General features: G+C 47.1%; 1 protein-coding gene and 1 long non-coding RNA gene across 5 annotated transcripts; one reads left to right on the top strand and one right to left on the bottom strand.

Annotated features, from left to right (window-relative positions):
- Positions 1-1,594: 1,594 nt before the first annotated feature.
- Positions 1,595-6,321, bottom strand: UTS2R (urotensin 2 receptor). Of its 4 annotated transcripts, XM_064395654.1 has the most exons (3): positions 5,654-6,321; positions 2,385-3,299; positions 1,595-2,273 (listed from the first exon to the last, which is right to left on the bottom strand). In XM_064395654.1, exons 2-3 carry the CDS (start codon positions 3,156-3,158, stop codon positions 2,013-2,015), a joined length of 1,035 nt encoding a protein of 344 aa, XP_064251724.1. In that variant the 5' UTR covers positions 3,159-3,299; positions 5,654-6,321; the 3' UTR covers positions 1,595-2,012. The 4 variants fall into 4 exon arrangements, with proteins under 4 accessions (XP_064251724.1, XP_064251722.1, XP_064251721.1 ...); XM_064395652.1 differs by having other exon boundaries at positions 1,595-3,299; positions 5,543-6,316; XM_064395651.1 differs by having other exon boundaries at positions 1,595-3,299; positions 5,654-6,316.
- An 8,834-nt stretch (positions 6,322-15,155) lies between these two features.
- LOC135284299 (uncharacterized) lies at positions 15,156-18,483 on the top strand. Its single transcript, XR_010349729.1, has 3 exons — positions 15,156-15,366; positions 16,356-16,474; positions 17,898-18,483. It is a non-coding gene; the product is annotated as an uncharacterized LOC135284299 (long non-coding RNA).
- Positions 18,484-22,238: the final 3,755 nt, after the last annotated feature.

The following is a 22,238-nucleotide window of genomic DNA, read 5'->3' as shown; positions in this document are numbered from 1 at the left end:
GCAAACTGATGGGTAAAGATTCCTCCTGAAGTGAGAAATTGTGCTGTTTTGCCTCCTAAAGGCTGAAACGCGACAATTCAGAATTTGGAAAAAGAAGAAATAAAATAATTTCCAGAAGGATCCTTAAGTTTCTGGGTGGATTTGCAAATCATTTGGGTAAACATAGACGTCATCCTTTGCTGGCAAAGACCACAGCTGAGAGCACTGCCTGGCCCCAGCCAGGTGCAGTCCCCATCCCTGGGTGTGTTTAACAAAGCCTGGATGTGGCACTGGGTGCCAGGGTTTAGTTGAGGGGTTAGGGCTGGGTTGGGCTCCATGATCTTGAAGGTCTCTTCAAAACCAGTGATTCTGTGAATTCTGTGAATTCTCTGGGATCAGGAAGGGGCTGATCCTGAAGTGGGAGCTGCTGGCACACTGCACAGCAAGCAGGCTGCAGGTAAAGCACCCCGACCCCAGCAGCACTGCTGATGGGGTGTGTGGAGGGGGCTGGGAACACAGCAAGGCCCTTGCAGGTCCTGCAGCAGTTCAGCAGCAGAACTGCATGCACCATCCATTACAAACTTCAAACCCATGCATGGAAGAGACAATGACTTGTCCAAGTGTATTCCCTAGGGAGGCTGCATGCAGATCTTGCCCTGTGCCCATGAGCAGTGACCATTTCAACACCTTGAAGGGGAAAAGATGTTTAAATTCTGAAGTCAGGCTCAGTCTAAGCAAACAGAGCTCACTGCCAGAGGGATTTCACAGTGCAGTTCTGAGTTTGCTGCTCAGCATTCATTTGGTTCTAATTCTGTGCCTGGGCTGTGCTGGCATTGCATCCTCATATCCCTGCTAATGAGGAAGCAGGGCTGCTGCAAGCAGAGGACTCCTGTAGGGATGCTGGCAGCATCCCAGAGAAGGTATTTTAGACTCACTGGGGAAGTTCCAGACGTCACAGATTATATATTTATACTAATCATGCCTTATCATTGGGGAAAGCCAGGACAGGCACTGTACTCTTGGTGTAGGCAGGACTATGTTTTTGTAGCAGAAAGGCAAAATCACTTCCAATGAAGGGAACAAGTTGTCTCCCTAACCAAGAACCAGCACTTTTATAACTGGGAGTATTCAGCACGTCAGAGAACATTGCTTTGCCCGGGGAAAATCGCATTTCCTTGGCCCTCTCCTGTCCCTCTCTCCCACCTGGATTTGGAGGTGGAGGTCTGGTGCTTCAGGCTGGGTGTTGCAGTTTGCCAGCAGATGCCCTGGGGACAGCCACATCAGAGGTTCCCAATCCCTCCTTGGAGGAGGGCAGAGGGTGGAAATGCTTGCCCAGGACAGATGATGCTGCTCCTCATGGGTGTTTGGGGTCAGTGCAGCAGGAGATGCTGAGTGTTCCCTGCCTGTGGCACTGTCATGGGAGGCCTGTGCTGCTGACAAGGAACATGGTGTGACTCCACCGCACACACTGTGTGACTGGAGAATCCAGCCCAGTGCACAGACAGGAGTGCAGAATAAGGGTGAGCATCACCCAAACCAGGACAAGCAACCCTGGATACACCTCATTGTCCAGTCCTACCCCAAATGCAAAACTGCATGTCGTGTTGCAAACATCAGCTGCTTTTTCTTTATTTCATTGTCTTCAGTCCTCGTACAACTACAAATTTAGCACTACTGCTAAAGGAAGAAAAGAGCAAACGACAGCCATTCATGGGGTAACATAATTTTAAACGTTGTGAGACAGCTGATACTATTAAAAATCATGGCCCTGTTGTAGGCTTTCATTATTGATGGCTACTTGAGGAGACATACACTATAAAATATAAAGATAAAAAGTGAAAGGCTATTTAGATAGATGTTCAGCTGAGTGCTGCTAGCATCAAATCAGTGGCACTGCAGAAATGAGAACAGACACACGGCACAGCCTCTGGACTAGATGTGTGCATTGCCAAGGCTTCGCCTGCACAACGTACACTTTAAATCAAAGCAACATTGAAGTCAGTATTGATTGTTCTTGGAGATATATTTTACCTTCAGGCACTGCTGTTTCCCAAAGGAGCGTGAGCAAGGACGTAAGTCTCTGTGCAGTGCTGGCTGCTCGTGGACAGGGACCTCCCTGAAATCCTCTGGAAACGATTCCTCCTCTGGAAGTACCCACTGCTGCTGCTGAGGGACCTCTGCCTGTTCTTCAGGTACTCCCGGTAGTTTTTGGTGAGCAGGGTGTAGAGGAAGGGGTTGATGCAGCTGTTGCTGTAGGTCAGGCAGGTTGTCAAGTAATTAATGTTCTTCATCACCTTGGGAGATAAAGGGAAGGATTCATAATACTGGAAGAGGAGCTGCCATATCCAGAAAGGCAAGAAGCAAGCCCAGAAGACCAGCACTATGGTGAAGATTAAGTAGAGCACCTTCTGGTTGGGCAGCCTCTTGGTCTGCTTGAAGGAAGCAGTCTGGGACACCCAGTAAATCTTAGCCAGGCGGATGTACAGGTAGCCAATGACCACCCCCGGGCCCACGATGCTGGTGCCAAAGAGGATGGTGAGATAGACTTTGTAGGACAGCTTGCTCCAGGTGGGCAGGCAGATGCTTTTGTTGTCCCTTTGCACCAGCTGGATCATGATGAGCATGGGCAGGGTGAGCAGCAGTGACACCAGCCAGATCACCACAGCAATGGCCTTGCGGTAGCTCTTGGACCTCTTCACCGTGTCCAGGGGCTTCAGCACGGCCAGGTAGCGCTCCGTGCTCATGACCGTGAGGGTGAAGATGCTGGCGTGCATGGTGAGGAAGTCCAGGCTGAACAGGATGCGGCAGCCAATGTCCCCAAAGTACCACTTCTGAATGAAGTAGGTGCCGACGATGAAGGGGATGGTGAGGAGGTAGAGCAGGTCGGCCAGCGCCAGGTTGATGATGTAAATGTACATGGAGGCAGAGGAGCGCAGGTAGTGGCACATCACCAGCAGGGTGTAGACGTTGCCTGTCACCCCAACCACGCACATGAGCGACAGGATGGCCCCGATGGTGCAGATGGCAATCATGTCCTCCGTGGAGCCGGCGGCCCACGCGCCGTCCCCGGTGGCATTGGCGGAGCCGTTGGGCCTGATTCTGAACACGTCCTCACCCACCTCTGTCACCATGTAGGGGGTGGTGGGGAAGTGGCTCTCCAGCTCGTCACTTAGGGACATCCTCCCGGGTTTAAACGCCAGAAGCTTTGCTCATGTCACAGGGGTCTGAGGGGCTTCTCTCTGCTCTGAGAAACGCGGCTGCGGGCAGCTGTGGAACCATTTCTCAGCAGTGTCTCATCCAAGGATCATCTGCGTTCTCCACTAGAGGAAAGACAGCAAAACCAACATATTAGAAATCTGCCAGAGCAACACAAAAGTTCATTTAGAAGTTACCTGTCCCTGAGCACGTATCTGCACTGCCTGAATGTACCAAAGGTCTTTGGCACTGAGGCCACTCTTGTAGGGCTCATGCTGTCATTACAAGAGCCCAGCTGTGAGATGTGTCCATGGAAAAGAGACAAAAAAGGTTGTGTGAATCACTGGAACCACTTACTTCAGTCCTTAGTTCAGGGTTGGAGGAAAAAAACATCCTTCCTAAATTTATAACAATGATTTAGAGCTATCAGCATGATTGTTGAAACCTCTTTGCCACATGCTTATCTCTGAAGGAGCAGAAGACTCCGAAAAAGGGAAAACAAACTTTAGAGTTATCATTTGCAGCCAAATTGTTCTGTGTTAGTGATGCATTTGAAGTCCTGTCCAGCATTTCTGCAGTGTTTTCACAGAGCAGCTTCCCTTGAATGAGAAGCTCCTCCTCTGTCCTGCAGTTTCAAACAGCACTCGAGTGATGGAGAAAAAGGCACTTCATAAAGCAAAGTGCAGCTTCCCTGTGGGATTTCTGTGCCTGTAAACACAGGGTTCTTCACTCTCTCTGTCCAGTGTGACACCAGAGATGTCCATGTGTCTGTAAAACAGATCTGTTTCAGCCAGAGCTGGGTGTGAACCTGCCTGAACAGCCTTGAGCAGCGAGGTGTGAGACAACATGTGAGGCAACTCTGCATGGGAGCCTCTGCTTAGCTCAGACTCAGTGCTGCACAAATCAGGACTGTGTTGCTCTGAATTCATTCTGGGTGTAGGCAAAAGGAGAGCAAACCTTCCTCAGAGAAATGCTGAAGAAGTAGCTAAAATGCCCAGATTTTAAGGCATACCAAAAGCCTGTGCCATCCTAAAGGTCACTGCTTACAGAAGTACATTTGCATTATGTGTTTTACAGCACTCAGACTGTCTCAGTTTCTTTGGAAAACGTTAAGGGGAGGAATGCTGGACTGCCTTGTCCTCTAGGGCTCAGCGGGCAAAGACTCCCCTCTGCCTTGTTCCGCTGGGCAGGCTGGATTTGTTTAATCCTGGGAATCTGAAGCGTTTCCCAGTGAGTTAGGTGTCCCTTTCCCTCCTCACCAGCTCTGACTCCTTTGCCTCTTTCCTCCCACTGTCTCTTTGGCAGAAGCATTACAGTCCCAGGCCCTCCCCTGCTGCCCTTGTGTCACCCTGTCAGTGATTTCTGTGGCCCTTGAGGATGGACAATTTTCATCCTCTCTGACTTCCCTCACCTTCTCCCCATTACCACCTGCAGAGGTGTCACAAAAAACTCTGGGTAAGAGAAGACAATCCAGTGCAGAGGGAGATATTCCCTCACTTAGCAGTTGGGATAAAAGTACAAAAAACCCAGAGAAACACACAGAGCCCATCTCCCCCCCCCAGGCCCTGGAGTACAGTGAGAGACAAGCATGGTTCTGCAGTGCTCAGTGCTCCTTCAGGACACTGCTGCTCTGGGCTGGTCCCCACAGCTTCACCAGCATCAAGATCCATTTCTTGCAGCCCCAAATCTGCCTCGTCCTGCTCCTGCAGTGCTGTGCAGTGCCCTCCTGCTGTAGGGCAGGTGTAGCCAGTCTGTCCCTCTGCCTCGTTGTCCCTTTTATCAGTGCTGGTGTCCGAGCTGGCAGTGACAGTGACTCCCGTGAAGGAGACACAGCTGCTCCGGGAGCTGTGGCTGCTCCTCAGCCTCACAACCAGCAGGAGGGCACAGAAATGAGCAGCTCTGCATGGGATGCTCCAGCTGAGCCCGGAGCTGGTCCCACACACTCGGTGTGCTGGTGATAGCTCATTTTCAGGAGCATATTTCCATGGCTCGGGTGCTGCCTCCTTGCAGCTGCCTCGTTTGGTGTCCCAGGGACTTGTAGCAGATTTGTGCCATGCTGGTGCCTGTCTGTGCAGTTCCCTGGAGTGACAGCTCCTGCTGGAGAGAGCCGAGCCCACTGCATCTCCCTGCTCTGCTCCTCTTCGGCTGAACCTGCCTTCTGCTCCATTCATAAAATTCCTACAGCACCAATTCCATTCAGACACTTCACCCGTATCCTGACAGAGCTAGAAGAGGAAAATGAAGCCAAATGGGGAGCCCTTGCATCACTTTAAAGTTCCCATCACTGCTGCTCTCGTACACAAACACACACACACATGCACACACAACAGAGAGCTCGTTATTCCAAGCAGCCATTCAAGCATCTTACGGTCCAGGCGATTTTCCCAGCCAGTCTTGCCTTTCCCTCTACGATATCATCCCACAGGAGTACCGTGCGCATTTACAGCTGTAAACAGAAATTAATTTCTCCTGCTCAAACCTTGCTTTTAAATCCGGCAGATGAAGTTTCCTACAAGAAAGCAAATAATAAATTAAAAAAAAAAATCTATCTGGTAGCATCAAAGCTGAAACTTAAAGAAAGAAAACCAGAAAAAGAGAAAAAAAATGGAAGAGAATCCTTCTTCATGGGCAGGGAGTGAGAGATCCCAGTGCTGTGTCGCGTCTGGAGCGGCAGGGGCAGGAAGGGAGCGTGCTGCCAGCCAAGTATGTTTGAAATCTGGGCGCTCTTAATACTCTCCTTGCCCTCCCTCCACTCGTGCCGGCTATTTTTGCTCCCCGGTGACGTTAGGCATAGCGTGGCTTTGCTGCAGCCTGTTTAAAGCAGCAGGGTTTGATAAGCATGGCTCAGCTGCCTCCCCTGCCCCACTCTGGGCATCCCAGCAGAAGGGGAAGGTTGTTCCATCCCAGGAGGGGTGGAAGGCAAAGCACCCAGTGTACAGCACACGAAGAGGAGAATTCCTGAATTCCCCAATTCCTGAATTCTGAATTCCTGGATTGCTGATAGGGAAGGAGAGTGGGCCAGGGAGGGTTAAAATCCTGCGGGAGGGTGACATTCCTGCGGGAGGGTGGGCTGCCCAGGAGAGCAGCAGAGCTCCTTGATTTGGAGATCGATTCCAAAGCGAAGCTGAAGTTGATTTGGGTTGGATGGCGTGCTAACAGATGAATCTGTGCAGTGGGGGTCACACGCCACAGCATCTGAGACATTTCAGGCTGGCAGGAACAAAATATTACAGAAGTTGTTCGGGGGCGGGGTGATACTTGTGAGAAACGATACTCACTGTCAAACATTTTGAAAAGGTTTATTAAAACCGTATCAAAAATTACAACAGAAGACATTAGATAAAAAAACCCTACAGATTTTCCCCACCAAGTGCCCATCCACACAATGGATGTTCTGCCTTTTAACCCTTTAGTCCCCCTCCTTCACTGTTCAGTTGTGGAATTTATTTCCTTACATCTTTTTTGGAGGTCAGCTGTTGTCATAGCGAGAAGCCAACACTCCCCAAGGTCCCAAACTCAGGTCTCCCCATGATAACAACACAAGGTGGGGTAAAACACAACTATAAACCCATAAAACTTCTCTTAATATTTGCCCTATAATTGTGAGAGTCAACCATTCCATTGCTCATTTATCACATACTCAGAGTAAATAAAACAAATACTTTGGAGAAATAGAACTATGAAAGACGTCTTGTAGTAGGACTTATGAGGAGTAATTTTAGATGATTAGTTTTAAGGTATTTATAGCATAGTGTAATAAAAACTAATAAGAAACACAATGTATTGTAATTAGGAAATAGTTGGCTTCTAATTGTGATGGCATGAATTATAAATCTGCATTGTCTCCCCCTTTACATGACACTGAAAACAGAATAAAAGTTTATAAAACACCTCTCAGTTACCCCATCTCCGGGTCAGAAAAGGGCATGGTCCAACATTTCCTCTCCTCAAAATCCAGCAGCTGAGTCTGTCTCCTCAGGGATTTGCTCAGGAACCTCCTGTGCCCCGTGCACTGCTGTGAGCTCCCTGCCGAGGCAGGTGGGAACAGCTCCGTGCAGGGGCCTTGAAAGAGGAAGACTTGCAGCTAAAAGCACTGCCAAAAATGACAGGTGCTGCTTAAAAGACTCAAAAGTACGTGCCAGTTTTTAAATACAGCATTTTGCCCTGCATGGGGTGCTTCCTGGGATGAAGAGCGGGGAGCAGATGCCTCCTCTGTGCCAGCCCCTCTCTGCAGGACCATTTGTGCCACCAGCACAAGGTCTGGGCAGCAGCAGGACCCTGCAGGGCACGGGGGAGGTGGCACTGAGGTGTTTGTTGGATGTGGCACTCCACCTGTGCCACACTCTCGTGTGGTTCCTTCTTTCATTTCCCTTCTCTCAGGGTGCAGCACTCCCCTGCCCACTGTCCCTCCCCACCACTGCTGGCTCCTGCACTTTGAAAATCCTCCTTCCGAGGGAAGTGGCTGCTGGCATTTTGTGTCAGAGGGAAATTCCTCTGGAAATGGCTCTAATGTAGAATAAATGCCTTAATTCCCTGGTCAGAAGCAGTGGGAAGACAGGGCAGGTGCCTGGTTCCACAGCTGGAAAGAGTGCTTGATTGTCTCAAAGTGCTTTTCTTCGCCTTGCTTTGGACCAAAGCTACACTTTAACTTAGGGAGGCTTTTTTGTTTCCAGGTGCTGCTCCATCAGTGGGAAGGGGCTGCCCAGAGCAGATGGGGGCTGAGGGTGGGCTTGGGGCTGCTGAGGGCTCACCCTGGCTCCACCACGTGTAAGCAGGGAGGGAATGTTGCCCCTGAAGTGTGTGCTCAGAGCTGCAGGGAGGTCTCCCGAGCATCTTCTGGGCTCAGAGCCCTTCAGGCTGCTCTGGTCCCCTCCTGAGCCCCTGGCAGAGGGGAGCCTGACCCATCCCTGCCACCCCAACCTCCACAGGTCCTTGCCAGCCCTCAGCCTGGCTATTCCCATGTTGCCAGCTCTATTTTTAGCAGGGCTGAAAAGCCAGCACTGTCTTTAGCAGGGTTTTTGGAATAAGATGGTTCTCCAGGCTGGGGCAGTGACAGTGAGAACAGCCAGGCTCAGGGGCTGGGGCTGGCAGGGAGCCTTGAAGCTCTTCCCACTCTGCAAGTTTGCTGTGTTCAACCCAAATATGTGGTAATTTCTGGGGTTCCCAGGATGAAGGAGGAATTGATGAATCTGCCTTTATATTTTTAGAAGGATATTATATTATATTATATTATATTATATTAGTATATCATAGTATATTATAGTGTATATATATACTATATATGATAGTATATATATATAGTGTATATATATACATATATTATAGTATATATATACTAAAACTATACTAAAGAATTAGAGAAAGGATATAGACAGAAGGCTTAACAAGAATAATAATGAAAACTCATGACCCTCTCCAGGGCCTTGACACAGCTGGAGAGTGATTGGTCAATAAGTAAAACCAATTCACATGAAACCAATAAAACAATCACCTGCTACATTCTAAAGCAGCAAAACAAGAGAAGAAAATCAGATTATTATTATTATTATTTACATTTTTTTTCTCTGAGGCCTCTCAGCTTCCCAGGAGAAGAATCCTGGGCAAAGAGATTTTTCAGCAAATATGATAGTGACACAAATGGGAGAGGCTGGGCACCTGCTGCAGGGGAGGATGGTTCTTGAGAACATTTAAACACCTCCAGTGTCAAGTGCAAGCAAAACATTCCAGGATTTTGGTGGCTTGCAGCTCCTTCTGCCAGCCTGCATTAGCAGTGTGTGACTCAGTTCACTAATGACTGCAATTAGATATCCCACAGCTCTTTGCAAAGAGGCTCGGGGTGACCTGTGCTGGCCTTGGCTGGGTTCCTGTCCCCTTGGGTCATTATCCAAGGGATGGTCCAGGACTCTGTGCCAGTGCACATCTGGCTGTGCCTCCTCCTCCCAGCCCAGCCAGCAGAAATCCCTCAGTTCTGCGAGGAGAGCACTGGGAGCTGACAGAACCTCACTGGGGCAGAAGGGAAGGGCAGGATTTTGCCTTTGCTACCTGTGCCACCTCTGCCCATCAGTCTGAAGCATTTTCCCTTCAAACCTTCCTTGCCAGCCCTTCCCACGAGCTGCTCCTGGCATGGCTGAGCCTTGGCAGCCCCACTGCCATGCCAGAGCACAGGGCAGGGACCCACCTGGCTGTCTGATGCCAACTGATTAATGGCAAGGGCCTGGCATGGCCTTTGTAAGCACATTTATTACATGGCAAGGGCTTGGCAGGGTCTGTGTGAGCACAGAGGAGCCTTTGCTGCTGGGAGTGCAGCCCTAGCTGGGAGGCTCAGATATTATCAGGATCAAGAAGCAAACAAGTTTAATGTTTCTGTTGGACTTCACTCCAGAATCTCTCTGCATCATCAGAAAACTTCATCATTTTCCCCTTCTCTCCTTTTTCCCCTGCTCACTTAGGAAGCTGCTGGGTGGTTGGACACCCCAGGTGATTGTCTCCTCTGAAAATTGGCTATTTGCCCCCACACTTTGTTTATTAATTTTTAATCAATTATTTATTTGTCTGATGACCTCTGCTCGGGGCTCATGGAAAATTAGCTGTTGGGGCCCTTGCTGACTGCTGATAATCCAAACAAACTGCTGGAATTCTATTTCTCTACCTTGAGAGAGCTCCAATCTATTCCTGAGTCAGAGCTTCTCTTTCAAGACCCAGAGCTGCCTTTTCCCCCCCTCTGCTCACTCAAGTGCCTGCTCACTCTCTTTACTGCATTTTCTCCTCATTCACCCTCCTTACTCCTCCACAGTCCCTCTTCTCATCACTGAAACCTCCTTTGGACAACTGGCCTCACATTCACCTCTTTCTAGTCCTTCACTGCCCAGAGCCTGAAGCAAGAATCAACACTCCAGAGTTAAAGCTGGAGCTGTTTCATCCCTGGGCTTCTTCCCAGCTTTTGGGTGAATGCAGTTCTGGCATCCTTGAAATAAGCTCATACAGCAGGGGAGATCATAGTCAGGTGTATTTATTTTATTTCATTGATTTTCTGGCTTTTAACTCCCTGTATAAAAAGAAAGCTATATTTCAAGGCATGCAGTGCTTACACTGAGTTAAGAATACTTGGACTGAAATGTTGCTTTTAAAAAACCATTTGAAGATATCAAGTCTGGACTGCTGACCCCAGGTCCTTTCAGAAGTGATAAAGAAGCTGTTAAATGCACCAGAGAGCATTCTTTGACATCTGCAGCCCTTAATACACAACTCCTGGTGTTTCCTGGAGGGATTTAGAAAGAAAAGGAACAATGAACAGGAAGAAAAATAATAAGAAAAATCATCTTTCTATGATACAGAACAAATTCTTCCATGCAAGGGCTGGTTGTGCCCAGGCTCTCACTGCTCCAGGTTGCCTTCACAGCTCCCTCTGATCAGAGATCTTGTTGTGAATCTGAGTGTTTCAGTGTTTTTACACATCCCCAGAGGCGTTTTCTGTCAATTTTGCACACATGAGCCTGGCAAATAAGTCTCCACAGGGTGTGTTTGTGCAAATTGGTGTGTTTAAGCTGAGGGAGCTTGGGGAGCTATTTGCTCAGACCTAAGGGCATCCCGTGTCCCAAGGGGTGGCCAAGCTGCCCCTTCTCTCCTGTTCAGCAGCACACAGCTGGATGGGAGGCAGGTGTGGATTCTGCTGGTGTGCCAGCACCTGGCAGGCAGCATCTCTCAAACTCCCTCATCTTTATCCCTCTTTCCTCTCCCCTGTGCCAGATTCCCACCTCACCTGTTTATCTCTTGTCTTGCACAGCCCTTGCCTTGTGCCAGACTTCTCCACCCCTGTCCCTGCTCCTTTCTGCCTGAGTCCCTGTGCTCCTGGTGAGCCAAGCCCAGATGTACCCAGATGTGGGTGGGTGCTCAGCACACACAGCCCCCGAGCCTCCCAGGCCACCCTTGGTGGGCATCTTTCTGTGGTTTTGTGGATTGCTTTTGATGCCTTGGAGTGGCTGCCTAGAACAGATGCTGGACAAGGCTAAGAGAATAAAGTGAGTATTTATTAAAGGCCTTCAACAGATATACCCTGGGCATTGCAGGAGCCTCACAGAGGCTGCACCCAAAATGGAAACAGTCACAAGTTTTTCCAGACAGAAATAAATTTGGTCCATTTACATATAAGGGGTTAATCCTCCAATTACAGCTTCAGGTAATAAAGTCATATTCCCACACTTTGTGCCTCCCAAATTCACTTTTGTTTAGACTTTTTGGGACCCGAGGCTGTAGGGTGTCCTTGAGTTTCAGGCCCAGTGGAATTGTTTTGTCTGACCAAAATGTGAAGGCAGTAGCTGACACTTTATATGGAGCTCAGAATTATACACTAATGCTGTGCAGGATTTGAAAAATATAAAGGCATCTTAAGGCATCACTTTGAGACTTAACCTTGCCAAAAACTGCAGTTCCCACATCTGTGCTGATCTAATGGTCCCTTTGTCTGTGACATCTCAGGAAGCAGCAAAAGCCTGGTGCCTTGGTAGATGGGAAGTAGGACTGAATGGCTTGTGGAAAAAAAAGTGAGAGTGAAGAGGAACCATGAAGTTCCGCAGTGAGGAATGACAGGGGAAGGAGAAAATCTGGTGGGCTCTTCTTTGGGATGCTCCAGTTCAGAGAGCTGCTCAAGTGTCTACTGGCTCCTCTAAAGGTTACTCATGTTGCTCAAATGCATCTTTAAAGGTCACTAAAGCCCTCCTAGACCTTGGTGAAACCAGGAAATGTTCTGCTCACAGAGCTGAGGATAATTTGGACAGGCAGGTTTAGTGCATGGGGACCTGGAGCCTGGTGTTGGGGTCACCCAGACCCACCCTGTGCTTCCAGCTGGAGGGGAGGAGAGGAGACCCTTGTCTGAACCAGCTGGGCCTGTCCTGGGCTGCTCCTGCAGGGGGGTGGCAGGGAGGGGAATTCTCTGCTGTTTCTTCCAGAAGTTTCTGTGGGATGCACCTCTGCCCTTGGCGTGGCCCCAGGGTGTGAGGAGCAGCAGCAGGGAGCTCTGAGCTGTGCCAGGCTCATTCCCCGAGGCAGGGCAGGCACAGCAGCTCTGTGTGGTGCCAATTAGCCCTGCTAATCTACAAGTGCTTCATTTGGGTGCTGATGTGATTATGCTGCTTCTGGTCCCCAGGCTGGCTCGTGTGGCATTGCAGCACTGAGCAGGGAGGGGTCTGGGGGCTTTATGCACAGAAACAAACTGCAGGAGGGGGGAGATGAAGGAAAGGACCCCTTGGAGCAGCCCCTTGGGGTGAGCAGTGGTTGGGTTTGATGCTCTTTGTGTGGAGAGATGAAGCAGCATTGAGCAGATGTGTCCCAGCACTGCCCTGGTGTGGGAAATGGATTTGTAGAGGATTCTCAAAGCCTGACAGAAGGCTCACACAGTGTGCATCTGTATGCAAACCTTGAGATAAGAAATGCTGGCTTAGAAATGCCATGGACTAGGACAGACATTGCTGAGAGAGAAATGGAGCTAGAAACACGTTTCAAAGGATGGCCTTGCAAAAAAGACTAGATATTATATATATATATGATATAGATAGATATATATGGAGAAATAGAACTATGAAAGATGCATTGTAGTAGGACTCAGGAGGGGAAATTTTAGATGATTGGCTTTAAGGCATTTACAGCATGGTGTGGCAAAAGCTGATAGACCAAGAAACACTCATAATGTATTGTAATTAAAAAATAATTGCCTTCTGATTGTGATAGTGTGAATTGTAACACCTGGATTGTCTCACCCTTCACATGAGACTGAAAATGGAATGAAAGTTTTTAAAACACCTCTCAGTTGCCCCATGTCTGAGTCAGAAAAGGGCTTAATCTGTCACCCTGGAGCTGCTCAAACATGGTGCTGTGCTGCTGGGATGGGCAGGCTGCCCACGGAGGGAAAAGCAGCCAGGCTGGACAATGTGATGCCTTGGCAATAACAGCTTGCGCACTGTAAATTATGAGCTGGCCTGTCCCCTCATCCCACAGCTCAGTGTTGCTCCATGCTGGTGTTATCAGCCCAGCTGTGGGGAGCACAATTTGCCCAAATCCTCGTGCCACCTCCTTTGGCCACGCCGTGGCAGCGACAGCTGTGCTGACATCCCACACCCCATTCTCCCACTGCTCAGGTTAATGAACCCCGGGCTCAGCTCTGTGTGCACTGAATAACAGAATAACCACAGGCTAATTCTGCCCAGCCAGTTCTCTTGCATTATTTATAGATGAGGAGTAGCACACTGTCCATGAAGGAAACATATGGACACTTGGCTGTCAGCCTGTCATACTTCTGTCTGCCAGCAGCCTGCACTCAGGTATCTCTTTATTCCATCTCCTCTTTCCAGTAAAGTTAGCTAAAAAAAAAAAGGCCAAAAAATGAGCTAAAAATGTAGCTAATACGACTTTGACTTGAGAAAGACAAGCCCTTGTCCCACTGGTGTTGACTTAGCAACTCACAGCTACCTGTGCTGTCGATGCTCCCTCAGCCTGAAATCCTTCCTGTGGCTGCGCTGAAATCCCTTCAGCAGAGCAGTCCACACATCTCAGCTTGTCTTCTTGTTATTCCTGCCTCCAGATGATGTAAAGATGACACAGGTGCCCTGCTGAAATGCTGCTTTCCAGCCCTGAGATTTCACAGCTCAGAGCTCTCCTGCGGAGTTAATCAGTAATTCATACACCTCCTCCAAAACCCCAGCCTTCTCCAAAGCCTCTTAAAATCACAGATGAGTAATGTTAGAGAAAGGACACTTCTGTAATTAAAAAATGTGCTTCCACTGATATCTTCCATGGTAAATATTCATTGAGACAAGAACTTTTAAAATATTTTTTTCCTATTGCTTCACCTCAAGCCTAAGGGTGATAGTATTTAGCAAAATACTGTGATTCTGTTGAAAAGAAACATTTAATTTCAAACTTTCTCATCCAGGCCTCCCTAATGTCTCATTTTCCAGCTCACAAGAGACCTCAGCATTCCAGCCTTCCATTCTTGTTTGGAATTGAAAGTAATTTCAAATATCTAAATTCCTGGGTTAAATTCCTTTTTGGGGCTCAGTGATGATTTCCCTCATAAAAGTTTTCTATTCCCTTTTCTGCCTGTTTTTTACTGATGAGTGTGTGCAAGCATTTCCCTAATCTAAAGAAAATCAGCATCTACAAGAAAATGAATGCTCTTCCTTTTACCCTGTGCAGCTTTAATTTCACCCCGCAGCAGCTTCTGCCTCGTGCTTCCCAATGGGAATTGTGAGGCTCGTGGTTTTCTCAGCACTAGCTCTAACCAGGGAAACAATCTCATAAAAACAAATTGGTTTATTTAATAGCTGTAATCATATTTTTATGTGTAGAGAGACAAATACAAATGCTGTCAAACACAGCTTTCCTCTTCCCCCTGCACCTGGAGCCTGGCTGATCGATTGTGGAGGTTTTGCTGCTTTTTTTTTTTGCCAGGGTTGGGATTAAATACACAAGATGGAATTTCTGTTTGGACTCAGATGTTTATTAGTTCTTATCTATGTTACAGTCTCACAAACCATGAATTCTACAGCACTTCACTCTAACAAACTAAAAATGGAGCCCCATCTCTCTCTCTACAGGGCCTTTGAAGGATAAACTGTTCAATTAAGAAATGACATCTCAATTATTTTTACTTTTAACCCAGTAACCAACCACCCATGGCCCACAATGAGGACTTTTTTATCCAATTACACAAAACCACCCAAACCCATGGAGAAGAAGGTGAAGAAGAAGAAGAAGAAGAAGAAGGAGCAGCCTCCACCCTACAACCCCCATCTTGCTCTATATATATTACTATATTCTGTGCCCTTAAAGTCTGAGTTTCCCACCCTGTGATATCACACACTTCTATTCAAACTCCACACCCACAATCCCAGTTCTGTCATTCCATTTTGGAAGCTTCTCCATGGCCTCAGGCGAAATGCAGTGTGCTTTTGGGGTCAGTGCCTGTCAGTACAGAAAGTCTGAAATTCTCAGTGACCAGGGTTCCAGTAGTACCTGAAATGCTGGAAAAGAGCTGTGGTCTGCAGTCCTCTGGGACTGAATTCAGATCTGCAGGCATGATCCCTTTCCCTTCAGGAATTCTCTCTCATGTCTCATTCCATTCCTGGAGGCATCACCTGCCCAGCAGAGCAAACTGACCCTGTGGGGACCTCACTTCTGGGAGCAGCTCCCTGATCCCAGGTGCTCTGAGTCTCTGGTTTGCTCTGTGTATCTGTTGGGTGATTTTTTTCTGGCAGCTCGATGGGCTCTGTGCCCACTCTGCTGTGTTGGGCTGGGCTCTGTCCAGCTACTTTTCTCTCTGAAGCAGAGATGAGACCGTGACAAGTGAGGTTTTATCTGGCCTCTGTAAGGAAAACATCTCTGCACTGATCCATATCCAGGGGAACGTGGAGACATGAGAAAAGTTTGTGCTCTCCAGGCTCCTACTAGAAAAGAAAGAAGCAAAAAAATGGGACTTAAAAATTCTCCCACTGTAATTTTTTACTTTAGGGAATTAACAGCTGTTGGACCTCGCTGTTGCTCAGAGCAATTCATGAGGAATTGTTGTCTGACAAAAGTTTTAAGCTTCTGGGTTCCTCACTTCCCCCAGATTCTGTCTCTGTGTCCATGTTTTGGAAAGGGCACCTTCTTTGGACAGCCAAGACTTTTGTCTGTGCTTGCACTCTGAGGGTGAAGCATTTTCTTTCCCTTCTGGAGGAGTTGCCCTGCTTGCCCAGGAGCTGGGAAGGCAGGAGACCTGAGGTTCTGCAGGTTGGGCCAGCTGCTGACAGTGCCCAGGAGAGCAGCCCTGGGAGCTTCCCAAAGGCTTTTTCTGGGTGTCAGAGCAGGTGGCAGTATCAGAGGGCAGGCAGGGTATGGCACTAAGGGATGTGCATCCTCTCTGCCTCACAGCAAGCAGCCCAGAAGTCAAATTTCATCTCTCTCTCAACAGCCTTTCAAAACAGAGTCATTGCTAACTTGCATCAGTCCAACAGCAGCACCTCATGGGGTTTCTCATGAGGCAGATTTGTCCTCTCCAAAAAGGCCACTGCTCTTTCCTCACAGTCCCTTGCAGACCTGTCAGCTCTGGTACCAGCTGCTGGGATTGGAGTTTATTGTTCTGATGGGAATAACCCAGGAAGGGGAAGATGGGCTTTGCATTAGTTTATTTTTTTCTGTTTTCCCTACAGTTTCTCATGACATTTGAGCTGGCAGAGCAAGGAGTGGCTGGGGAGAGGTTGAGCATCATGTGTGGCAGCTGTTCCTGCTGCTGAGGTGGCTGCAAGGCTGGCTCAGGAGCCAGGCACAGGTGAGGATGCTCAGACTCCCTCCTTTCCAATTTCACACTTCATTTGAATGCACAGACAGGAGAGATTACTGCAAAGCCAGCCCTCATCCCTCCTGACTGCAGAATCAGAATGGAAATGGAAATCTCTGAACCCTGAACTGGCTCACTGAAACCTCCTCAGGGTGAAGGACCTGGAAATTTTCTCTATTCTGCCTCTTCTGGGAAAGCTCTTGAACAGGGGATGTCTCTTTTAGTTGGAAAATACAAAGATTTTTGAAAATTAGGCTGGGAGTTTAGCTGCAGCTGTGTCTTAAATGATTTTGGGAATAAGAGCTGCACACTTCTTCCCTCCCTTTGCTCTCAAAATGAGTCTTAAAGGTACAAAATTTATTTATGGGCTAAACAGACAAATGGAGATATGAGCATCATAAAGTCACCCCAGGGCAACAGTTTAGAGTGAGAATCTGCAATGTGAGCAGGTAGAGGGAGGATGGAGAGTGGCCATCTCCCTTGAGGGGATTAGGGAAGCTTCCCTGTGTCTATCCTGCCTGTGGAGCAGAGACTGGAGCAGGGCTGGGAGGTGCTGGCACACACTGCAGGGAGGAGAAGGCAAGAGACGGAGAAATATGAACAAACAGACCGTGCTAGTTGATAAATGGATGAGCAGGTGAGAGTTTAAGGGTCCCTGGGACATTCCTGCCCCCAGAGCAGTGCCCAGAGGAGGCTGGAGGGACCAAGGGGAGCTGTGCCAATGGCTGGGGTTGGTGGATTTGCAGCAGCAGTTGTGTGCCTTGGTGTTCCCACTGCAGCAGACCTGCTCTGTGGGGCTGCCTGTCAGATTAAGCCTTTGGCAACTGAGAGGTGTTTTAAAAACTTTCATTCCATTTTCAGTCTCATTTGAAGGGTGAGACACTACAGATGTTATAATTCATGCCACCACAATCAGAGGCCAAATATTTCCTAATTACAACACACTATAAGAGTTTCTATCAGCTTTTGCCATACCAATCTTAAAGCCAAGCCAATCATCTAAAATTACCCTTTGTGGGTCCTACTACAGTGCATCTGTCATAGTTCTACTTCTCCAAAGTATCCAGTCTTATTTGCAAGGCCATCCTTTGCAACTTGTTTCTAGCTCCATTTCTCTCTCGACGTCTGTCCTAGTCCATGGCATTTCAGTATTTATCTCAAGGTTTGCATACAGATGCACTCTGTGTGAGCCTTTGACTGAGTAATTCCCTTCCTAAACTGGAAAGCCTTAATCCAACAAGGCAGAGGAGTGAGGTAGGGAGAGGAATGTGGGGGTGGGGGCTTTGGGGTTTGTTTGATGGGCTGGGGTTTTTTGTTTGTTTTTTTTTTTTCCCCCTCAGGCATTTCTGTGTTATCAGCACATGACCAGCAGTGGTACTTGCTTGAGCAGCTGTAATTTCCTCATTCCTTCCAGTGTAGACCTGCCCAGCATCTCGATGCTGCCATTCAATGTTTCCTCTGAAGTATGAGAGGCAGCAGCAGTGAAAAAATCATCCTTTATACTGGTGGACCTGCTAGTCAGGATTATGGGACAATCAATTCTTTATTTATCTCTGCCACCTCTTTCAAGGTCAGGATTTACACTATTTTTTTTTTATTATTATTTTTCTCCTTCTTTGGTAGGTCTGTCTCTGCTTTAAAAAGCCTTGAGAGCAGGTTACAGCCAGGTTCACTTTGGAAGGTGCTGGATTTGAAGCAGCAGACTGAAGACACCAAGATATTAATCCCCCTATTTCTATGCAGTTATGCACTGGTTGTCAGCAACCTCAAGAAATGCAAACCAGCCTTTTAAAAATGCTTGTGAGCATCAAGAGGCAAAGATGCTCTGCTGCCAGCCTAGAACCATCCCCCAGTAGTGTAGAGGTTTTGGGTGGTTCATTTGGGATTTTGTTCATTTTGGGATTTCTTGGTTAATGTATTAATGAGTGTGGTGGGATTAGCGTTGGTTAATTATTAGTGTATTCACTTCTTGTTGTGAGATAGGATTGGGAGAAAGGTAAAGTAGGTTTAAAAATTTAAAAGAGTATAAAGAAAAATTTATTAATAGCAATTAAAAGAAAGGGTAAAAAGAATTAGAGTAAAACCTTTAGAATAGTTTTCTCCTTATAACTTTTTAAAAAATTGATAATATAAAGAAACAAAACTTACAATTTTAGTTAATTTACTACTTTTAGAATAGGGTTTTTTCATTAATGTTACGGAGACTTTTCTATAGAAAAAATAGGTTTTTTTGTGGGTTTAATCTTTTTATGAAGAGTAGTTTTTTGGGAAAATTTGTAATTGTGAAGTTTTTAAAATTTTCTTTAAGTTTATTTTATAGTTGTGTTTATGGGTTATATTAATTTACCAGGGAATAGGCTGTGGCACTTCATCTCACCTGGGCAAAGGTTTGTGGGATAAAGGCAAAGATCCCATGGGGCTGTTTGTTACTCTCACCCTGCCTCTCTTGAAGTCTCTTCTATCAATTAAGCCAGCATCCGGGAGGGAGGGGAAATTTTAAAACTGAATTATCTTCTTTTATTTTATTTTTTTAATATAGAAAACACTTGTTCAGGGGGGACTGTTTTTTCTCTTGCAGAAGGCAATTTATGTGGCTCTGTGCAGTGGTGAAATAAAGCCTCAAATTCAATATTTCCCATGGAACATTGTTAATGTATCCATCTGCTAAAACGGGTTCAATTTGATTGACAAAAATTTCTTAACTGCTGTTAGACAGTAAGTTGACATGGCAAATAAACCATACAAAATCCTTGTGGATTAGTTCTGCATTCAGGATGCTGGCAGTCTTGGTATTACTATTTCTACTTTTTCTTTTTTTATGTTGATTTTTCTTGCTGCAGAGAAGTTGAGAGGCTGACGTTGTGAACGAGGCACCGAGTTGAGACTTGGGAGGTCTGTGTTCAGCTCCCAGCTCCCTTAATCCTTCTGTAAGCCTTATTGAAAAGGATTCAGCTCCTTTAAATTGCCTTTGCAAAAGCTCCAGGTCGAGCTGGAGCCTTGTGAGCTGCTGTGCAGAGAGAGGGGAGTTTAACACCTAATTGGGGAATGTAGGGAGCTCTTGGTTTTAAAAGTGTCAGGCTGCAAATACGTGGCTGGGAGGCAGCCAAGCATTCCCTGGGGAATGCATCTCCCTGGGAAAAAGGGTCACTCTGGGGTGGTGATTCACTCCTCGGTCCTGACATAGCTGTTCCCATATCTGCAGCCCCTCAAAAGCTCTGGTTGACCCACATGGTGATGGTTTCTGTTTTAGGGGTGGCAGCTGAGCTGGGGCAGAGTCACTGGGGAACTGGGTGAGTGCTTAATAGGAGTTTGAATTGTGATATTCAGTAGGAAAGTTGCAGCAATAAATAAAATCTCGTGAGAAATGGAGGGAAGACCTTCTCAGCAAGAAGAAACCCAATCTGCTCAGTGAATAAACTTTACAGGTTTGCATTTCCCTTTCCCAAAAAGGTGAGGACTACTTTGATTCCTCCTCCCTGGCAAAGTCCTTGGCTGTTCACCGGGGCTCTGCAGGAGCCTTTTGGGTACTTGGAGGTTCCCCCAGGTGAGAGGAATCCCCAGAGCAGCCCAAGGGGGAAGGAGGAGCAGCTCTGCAGCTCTCACTGTGAACAAGGAGCAAGAACTTTGAGACAAAAGCTGAAGCTGCAGGGAGCCAAGTGTGCTGTCAGTCTTCCCAAGAGGTGCCAAAGGGGAAGGGAAGGAAGGTCCAGATTGTGTGATGATGCTGTCTGAGGCTCTTCCTGAATCTGCTGGTTCCTGGAGGAAGGAACTGGGTCTCTGCCAGGGTTTGAGTCATCTCCTTATCTGCAGCTCCCTCTGGGCTGCACTCTGCACGTGGGTGAATTCCCAGTCAGATGGAGACACCTGGAATCCTGTCCCCACAGGAGCCATTAGATTCTTGTCACCCCTACCTGCCCTGTGTCCCTGAGGGGGAAGGAAAAGAGCAGGAAGGAAGAGAAGGCACCGTCTGCAATGTGGAGGCATAATGGGGATAACTGGAAATGGGGTGATTTTCCTCAAACACTATTAAGGCTACAAATAATTCTGTCCTTTCCTTGCCCTCTGCAGAGCAACCAGACCTTCCCCTGCATAAGAACCCTGGTCGCTGAGAATTTCAGACTTTCTGTGCTGCCAGGCACTGACCCCCAAGAGAACACTGCATTGAGCTGGGGCTGTGGAGAAGGCTTCCAAAATGGAATGACAGAACTGGGATTGTGGGTGTGGGGTTTGAATAGAAGTGTGTGATATCACAAGGTGGAAAACTTAAGAGTTTAAGGGTTTAGAATACAGTAATATATATAAAGCAAGATAAAGGTTTTAGGGAAGAGGCTGGTCCTTCTTCACCTCCACCTTCTTCTCCATGGGTTTGGGTGGTTTTGTGTAACTGGATAAAAAAGTCCTCATTGTGGGCCATGGGTGGTTGGTTACTGGGTTAAAAGTAAAAATAATTAAGGTGTCATTTCTTAATTAGACAGTTTATCCATAAAAGGCCTTGTAGAGAGAGAGATGGGGCTCCATTTTCAGTTTGTTAGAGTGAAGTGCTGTAGAATTCATGGTTTGTGAGACTGTAACAGATATCAGAACTAATAAACATCTGAGTCCAAACAAGAAATACCATCTTGTGCATTTAATCCCAACCCTGGCAAAAAAAAGAAGCAAAGATTCCACACAGGTCCTGTCTCCCTTTGGTTTCTGTGGCATTGCAAGGGCACAGGGAGGCCTGATGGGTCCCTAAAGGGTCACATCTGTCCCTGCTCCTCGTATGGCAGCTCTGGATTTTTTGTTTGCTCCTGCTGCTGGGTTATGATGAGCTGGGCAGTGGGAACAGGTCTTGCATCGCTGGTGACTCAACATCCCACTGAGTCATGGCATTAATATTCCAGAGTGAATTAGCACATGGGTAGGAGTGTGTGCATGGGCCAGGAGAAAGTTTTTCAGCAGAGATGTTGTAAAGGGAGTGATCTCATTAGCAGAGTGGTGTAAACACAATTTTCACATTCGAGGAACTACTGAAGTATTTCTGTAGACCTGAAGGAAATGTCTGCTGGAGAATAAAAATACAAAATTAATTGCGAGGCATTTGGGTCTTTACTGTGAAGTACAGCAATCCTGAGCTGTGATTGCAATGATTATGAGTGCAAGTTACTAAAATAGTTTTAATATAAAGAAATATTGCATTTATCATGGAGGGAACACTACAATTGGCTGGAGGAGATAAAAGTTCATGTTCAATATACACCAACTGCAATTCTTGAAACATTTTTGAGGACCACTCAAGATTTAGAGTGCTTGAAATGCTGTTCCTCCATTACAAGTATTTCTGTGAAGGCTTGTGAAGCTCTGAAGTGGTACGTGTGTAAAATCCTTTGGTTGTTTGTACCCTGTGACTCACATTTGAGTCATAAACCAGAGCATCTACTTAAATTTTGAGGAGAGATCAGATGCATTCTTACCTTTTACAGAAACCTTGGTGGCCTGATGAAGTGAGGTCACCAGTGAGAAAGTGCTCGATCCTGAGAGTTTGTGTTATCCTTGTTATCCCTTTGGATTCATTACGCCATCCTCAGAGCATGTCACCCTACTTTTCCCAGCTGAATGTCCTTCCTATTAAATTTAATCTCCTTAAAATGTTTGTTTTGTATTCCTGCCCCTCATAGAGGTGTTGCATTGTGCCGTTTGTACTTTTGCTAATTTGCTGTCCTGTCCTTAATGTCTCTTTTTCCTCAGCCTCTGAATTTGGGATGAATCGAGTCTT

The sequence above is a fragment of the Passer domesticus genome, chromosome 20 (assembly GCF_036417665.1).
Source record: "Passer domesticus isolate bPasDom1 chromosome 20, bPasDom1.hap1, whole genome shotgun sequence".
NCBI lineage: Eukaryota > Metazoa > Chordata > Aves > Passeriformes > Passeridae > Passer > Passer domesticus.
This window is presented reverse-complemented; position numbering and strand designations above follow the sequence as displayed.